The following is a 7,230-nucleotide window of genomic DNA, read 5'->3' as shown; positions in this document are numbered from 1 at the left end:
TAACAACCTGTACAGGTACAGCTTGGAATCTTAACACCACCCGCCATATTGTCCTGCCACAGCTTCTCTCCTTGTCCCTCTTCCATTTCTGTCCCCTCCTCTTCCTTCACACTTTTCTCCCGCCCATCCTTCCTTCTCATCCAATGACAGACCTCCTTCTACCTTGTGCCTGCCTCACCTGTGACGTCATCCCACAAGACAGTAACACAGTAATAGCAAATACCTAAGTAAAATAGTAAGGAGTTGAGTAAGAATCAGAATCACAGCTGTGTCTTTTCAGTCTTTATTGCCCCACGATGCCAGCTCCCACCACCATTATGAACCTTGTATAGTAATGGCAAAACAACACAATTAAAAATATGAAGAAAACAACAAATAAATAAAGGAATGAGAAAATGCTTTTCTTAAAAAACAAAAGAAAAACAATTATCAGTTGTTTTTTGACTTTTCCCTCTAAAAAGCTAATGTATTCCAGTTCCCTCTTTTTGGGTGGAGGGAGGACTTGAACAATTCTCCATATTATACTGGGTCTTTCATTGGAAAAGACTGTCAAGAAGATGAACAGTCGGGTTCAATAAGGACCCTTAACACAGGCACCTAGGCGGACAGTACAGGGACCTCTGAGCTCCAGGCTAGCTAGTTTATGTAGTGAGTTCCAGGGGAGCCAGGGCTACATGGTAAAACCCTGTTGAAAAAAGAAAGGAAGGAAGACAGACAGACAACAAAGAAAGGGAAGAAAGAAAGGAAGGAAGGAAAGGAAGGAAGGAAGGAAGGAAGGAAGGAAGGAATTACCAGGTGAAGGAAACAGTTCAAAGGAACCAAATTCTCACCATCCATCTTCCAGAAGGAAGTGGCCTGGCTGGCATCAGTACCTAGGGTACTTGTGGGATCTCTCACCTCCCAGGTGAGGACAGGTCTCAAAGGCCCACAGACTTTCTTCCTCACATCAGCCTTTTAGGGTCTATTTTTTCTAGGTGAACCAGAGGTTTGAGCTGCTCTGCAAAGTTCCTCATGTCATCAGAGACCATGTCCTGCCCAGCTGGTGCGACAACACTTAATTCCACAAGATAAGAGAGCGACAGGGCCTCAGTGCTGTCTGTGTTCCCCGGGACCAGGATTCGGAAAATCTTGTACACCACAATCTTCATGATGCCCTTCCGGAACAGGTGTCCTTTGGCGACGAACTCATGGTCCATGCGGAAGCCCATTTCCATCAGGAAGTCCGTGAGGTTCTCAGACGTGGCGATGTCCACGCAGTTGCGCACCAGGGCATGGCGGTTCTTGTCTCCCATTTCGGGCTGTCCCAGGTAACGCAGATGCCAGGGCGCCCCTGCCCTGTCCATGGAGCGCCGGGCCCTTAGGACGAACGGGCTGGCCTGCTGGCCCTTAAGCAGGAAGACCATCTCGTGATCGAGGAAAGTCTCAGGCTCCATGTTGTCACACAAACCACGGAGGCGATGGATCAGACTTTCCAAACTGTGGTCTAAAACACTCCCTGAAGAGGCAAGGGCACAATGAGTCCAGGCTTCCATTTCGAGTCATGAAACTAGCAAAAATAAGCACAGTCGACAAATAAATAGTCCTATGCGACCTTTCATAAGAACAATCCACGGGATTCTAGTTATCTGTTTATTCAAACCTTCCTTACATTTAGCCTTTCACGTCTCGGCAAACACGAGAATACAGTGGCACGGGAATGCTGGCTGGAAGATGACCTGCTAGAACTGAGTCTCTCTCCACCTGTGGGTCTCACAGGTCCAACTCAGGTGGTCAGGCTTAGCAGCAAATACCTGGCCATGTGCTTGGGAATGGCCCCCACAGGGTCCCGTACTTGAGTGTCTCGTCTCTACCTGGTATCGTTTAGGGAAGGGTTAGGAGTTATGTCCTTGTAGGTGTATCAATGGGAGTTTTCAAAGCCAGGCCCCATTTTTCTCTGTCAGTGGATCAGGCTGTAGCTCCAGACCTGCCTGTCTTAAAGGGATGAAAGGGCGGGGGTGGGGGGGGCATCACCACACCAGCTGTGTTCTGAAGGATAAGTGAAAAGGAAAACCTGAATTTGTTCCACAAATGGAAGAATTTCGTTGGCTGGAAATAAATCATTATGGCTGGGTGTACACCTGTGGGAGACCCTGGGTTCTGAATGCAAGGCCTTGGGTGTGATCACGGCGCCAAGGACCGCGGCTGAGGGATGGAGCTTAGTGGCCGAGGACTAATGCACAAGGCTCTGGGTTCGATTCCTAGTACTAGAAAAAAAAAAAAAGATTAACACCAGCAAAGCAGCGTTGTTCTACTGAGCCAGGCATGAGGGCACTCAGGAGACTCGGGCTGGGAAAACGGCTCGGAGGTGCAGAGTTTGTCCTGCTCTTGCACCTGGGTTCAGTCCCACCCACATCAAGTGGCTTCCGACTGCCAGTAACTCAACTCCAAGGATCCCAACACTTCCAGCCTCGCATGCACATACCATCCCCTGTAACACATCCGCACGGAATTTAAAATGGTATTTTAAATCTTTAAAAAAAAAATAAAAAAAGGACTGAGGCTCTGAAAATAAATAAAAAGATACAGGCCAACTGCTCAAGGCCAAAATGTAAATGTTTAATCTGGAACATTTAAGAGGGGCCAGTAAGATGGCTCAGTGGGTACAGGTGCTTGCTGCCAAGCCTGAAGACCTGAGTTCAATCCTCGGCACCCTCATATATACATTTATATTGGAGGCCATTGAGCAACAAAAAGCAGGAACTTACTGAGGCCCATACTGAAATGAATGAACAGCGAAATAACAAGGCTAGATCCCAGAGACAGTCCAGTCAGCATGCACAGTACATGTATGCAGTTAGGCTCAGGACGGAAGGGCAGAAGGTCCAAACTGTCCGTGGCCATCCAGCCAGTTAGAGGGAGGTCAGTCAATGGTCAGGGAGGTGGCTCAGTAGCTAAGAGCACTGGACCTGGGCTCAGTTTCCACCAGCACCCAAACCGTGGCTCACAATCACCCACAATTCTTTTTCAGGGAACTGGACACGCTTGTCTGACCTCTGACTCACAAAGACTCATACAAATTTAAAATCCTAGGGCTGGAGAGATGGCTCAGCAGTTAAGGATGCTGACTCCTCTTCCAGAGGTCCTGAGTTCAAATCCCAGCAACCGCATGGTGGCTCAGAACCATCTGTCTGAAGACAGCAACAGTGTACCCATACACATAAAATAAATAAATCTTTAAAAAAAAGATTTAAAATCCTAAAAGAAAAAATCTTAATTATATTTGAAAAAAAAAAAAAAAAAAAAGTTGGCCTGGACTACGTGATACTCCTGTTTCCAAACAACAAAAACAACATAAATCGTGTCATAGGTTATCAAGGACATAATGCTATGAGAAATAAGTCAGTCACAAAACCAGGGACCTCACTCATGTGGGGCATCTAAGCCGCCAAGGAAGGAAACAAAGTGGAAAGGTAACTGTTAAGAGCTGGGAGAGGAGCTGGAGAAATGGCTCAGTGGTTAAGAGCACTGACTGCCCTTCCAGAGGTCCTGAGTTCAAATCCCAGCAACCACATGGTGGCTCACAACCATCTGTAATGGGATCCGATGCCCTCTTCTGGTGTGTCTGAAGACAGCTACAGTGTGCTTATATACATAAAATAAATAAATAAATCTTAAAAAAAAAAAGAGCAAAAAAAAAAAAAAAGAAAAGAAAAAAGTAAATAAAAGAGCTGGGAGAGAGGGAGACTCAGTATGAGTTTTAATTTTTTTTTTAAATTTTATTATTTCTTTTTTAAATTTCATGTGTGGGAGTGTTTTGTCTGCCAGTTTATCTGTAAACCACCTGTGTGCCTGAATCCATGGAGACCAGAATAGGGCATCACATCAACTCCTCTGCAGCTGGAGTTACACACAGTTGTGAGCTGCCGTGAGGGTGCTGGGAATTGAACCAAGGACTTCTGTAAAGGTGGCCAGCGCTCTTAACCGCTCGGCCATCTCCTCACCCTGAGTTTTACTGTTTCAAGATGAAAGAGAATAAATGAAAGCCAGGTGCTGGTGGCCCACACCTGTGATGCCAGCACCTGGGAGACAGAGCAGGTGGACCTCGGAGTTCTGAGTTCCAGGCCAGCCTGGTCTACAGAGCAAGTTCTACTACAGTGAGGGTTACACGAAGAAAACCCTGCCTAGAGAAACAAAGTGAGAGCGAGAGCGAAGAGAGCGAGAGAGAGCGAGAGAGAGCGAGAGAGAGCGAGAGAGAGCGAGAGAGAGCGAGAGAGAGAGAGAGAGAGAGAGAGAGAGAGAGAGGAGGGAGAGGAGGAGAGAAGGGAGGCGGGAGGGGGAGGGGGGAGAGGGAGGGAGGGAGGGAATGAATGAGAGAGAGCAAACAAGTGTAGCACACCTGTGATCACAGGCACTTGAGGCCTGACTGATCTACAGAATGAGTTTCTGGTCACTGAGCCATCGTCCCACCCAACCTCTTCTAAACACAATTACTGGGTGACAGGAACCGTGCAGTTGCCTTTATGTAAGTCATCTTGACTTGCTCTAACAAGAAAAGGAACGAAAACTTGGTAATGCATGCTCCGTGACTGACTTACCCTGCAGGAGATACTCCATCATGTTAATGGTGCCCCCAGTGACTGGCATCATGGTGACTGGAGGTGCCTCCATGATGCTTCTAATTAGGTTCAAGACGACAGAACTGCAAACAGATCTTCCAACCGGGGAAGCACGGGATACACCTGGAAGAATCACATTTGTCCATACACTGTTTTCTGTGGCACTGGCCTTGAAACCAAAGCTCATTCATTCATAACTTTGAATATCTGCTTATACAGCCGGTTCCAAGAACGGGTGACGCAGAAACAAGAGAGGTCTGGCCCTGGTGATACAGAATGACCATCTAGTCTCAAGTTCTGAACCTTCTGAAAGTTTTTCTATGTCACCTTGAGGCAGCTATGCAACCTCTTGCTCTTTTAAAATAAGCCCGGGGCATATAACCACACAGACCCTCCCTCACCCCCTATGCGGCTCAAATGAAACAGCCGACATGCATATTCAAAAAAGGTGACGTCACTTTGGTCTACGCTGAGAGGCCTCCTTTCCAAACATAAAGAAATAAAAGCCGGTCGTGTTAGGGGAACATCTGTAATCTCAACACTCGGGGACAGAATTAGGAAGACAGCTGACATCTGTAATCTCAACATTCGGGGACAGAGTTAGGAAGACAACTGCGGCTTCGGGCTAGACTGGTCTATATAGCAAATCCCGGCTAACTAGGGCATCACAGTGAGACTGTCTCAAAAAACCCAAAAGACCTATGAACCTTGTATACCCTTCGTTCTATGCAGAGGCCATGGAGACTCAGTGAGAGCACACGCCGGGATCTGACTAGAACTGGTTCTGCCTTTTTGAAAACGCCTTTACAAACGAGCCAGGCGGGAAACATGAAGTTAAAGTGACTGCACCGGTCCTCCCACTCGGGGATCCGGGACACGTGTGCACTTACACTAGCAACACGTCTCCGTTCGCGCTACAGGTCCATGCAAAGCTGGACTTAAATCCACGCGTGCACACCCGCAATCCGCACCCCCAAATCCCTCCAGCACAGATCCAGAGAAACCGCCAAACATTCCCTTCAGCACTTCCGGTAGGAAGCTGACGGACAGGAAATTTCTTCGCTACCGCCCCGAAAAGTAAGGGTGCCGAGAGGGCAAGGAAGGCGCCCGCCTTCTGGCACCGGTGTGCAAGCGCGCATGCGCAGAGTGCTGGTCCGCTGTGGTGTTGGGGTCCTAGTCTAGAGTGGTACACTGGAAGGTTACTGTAGGCCTTTACGTCATAGGACAGCTCTAGGAAACGGTTTTTGATTTTTTTTTTTTTTCAGCTTCGACGACCTGGATGTTTTGATCAGATCTCTTGAAACTGATTGGATACAATATTTAAATTTTGAACTCAGCCACTGGGGGGAGCGAGGAGGGAAAGAGTCGCAGTGAAAAAGATCAGAAGGGTGGGGGGCGGGGTGGGGGCTGGCAGTGAGCGGGATGTAAAGTAAGTTAAAAATTAAATTAAATTAAAAAAAAAGAAGAAGGGAAGTATGTTTTAAATCGGAAACGCTAAGCACAGCGTTGTGTATTTATAGACCCCAGCAGGAACAATATTTTCTTGTGTGCTTTCAAGGGTCTGGAGAAACAGCTCAGTGCTAGAGCCTTGCCTGGCATGTGCAAGGCCATAAGTTTAATACAGAACAACAGCAAACTCGTTCGATTTACCATGCATACCCACAACTATAAATACGTGGGACCAGGCACAGTCCGAATCTGAGAACCTCAGGAGGCTGCGGTAAGGATCTCCAGCAGAGCCATTCAACACCTAAACAATATTTTGAGGGTTTTTTTAAAAAATTAATTAATTAGGGCTAGAGAGATGGCTGAGCAGTTAAGAGCCCTTGCTGCTCTTGCAGAGGTCCCCAATCCCTACATGGTGGCTAACAACCATTTATAATTCCCCTTCCAGGAGATCCGTTACCTCTTCTGACCACATCACTCACTGCATCCCTGTGGTACACATACATACACCCTTGCAAAACACTCGTAACACAAAATATAAAATAACCAGGGGGCCGGGGAGATGGCTCAGCAGTTAAGAGCACTTGCTGTTCCTCAGAGGACTTGGGTTCAGTCCCTAACACCCATATCAGGTGTCTCACAACCACCTGTAACTCTAGTTCCAAGGGAACCGACACCCTCATGTGGCATCCATGGGCATCTATACAGGACATATACGGTGCACATACATTTAGGCACACATATACATTAGATGGATAGGTAGTAGGTAGGTAGATAGATAGATAGATAGATAGATAGATACATAGATACATAGATAGATACATAGATAGATACATAGATAGAAGGTTGATTGATTGATTGGTAGATAGGTAGATAGATAGAAGGTGGATTGATTGATTGGTAGGTACATAGATAGGTAGGTAGGTAGATAGATAGGTAGGTAGGTAGGTAGGTAGAGAGATACATAGCTGAATGGATAAATGGATGGCTAGATAGAGACTCTAAATTCAACAAGTTCTTCTTGAACTCTGTACACGTGCCAAACACATAACAGACATAGAGTGAGGCACCCTTAATCCTCCAGAACCCCTCACCCCATAACATTTCCCCAAAGGTCGTCTACCTCAGGCAAAAGCACCTAGTTCCAAGTCACTCTGGGCAGCTTGTATCGGCTCAGGGCTCCACCCTG

At 47.0% G+C, this 7,230-nt stretch overlaps 1 protein-coding gene across 1 annotated transcript; it reads right to left on the bottom strand.

Annotated features, from left to right (window-relative positions):
* Positions 1–267: 267 nt before the first annotated feature.
* On the bottom strand, positions 268–5,642 carry Med18 (mediator complex subunit 18). Its single transcript, XM_032896748.1, has 3 exons — positions 5,486–5,642; positions 4,575–4,718; positions 268–1,495 (listed from the first exon to the last, which is right to left on the bottom strand). Exons 2-3 carry the CDS (start codon positions 4,645–4,647, stop codon positions 942–944), a joined length of 627 nt encoding a protein of 208 aa, XP_032752639.1. The 5' UTR covers positions 4,648–4,718; positions 5,486–5,642; the 3' UTR covers positions 268–941.
* Positions 5,643–7,230: the final 1,588 nt, after the last annotated feature.

Source organism: Rattus rattus, chromosome 1 (assembly GCF_011064425.1).
Source record: "Rattus rattus isolate New Zealand chromosome 1, Rrattus_CSIRO_v1, whole genome shotgun sequence".
NCBI lineage: Eukaryota > Metazoa > Chordata > Mammalia > Rodentia > Muridae > Rattus > Rattus rattus.
Note: the sequence above shows the minus strand (reverse complement) of the source record. Positions and strands in the feature narration are given on the sequence as shown.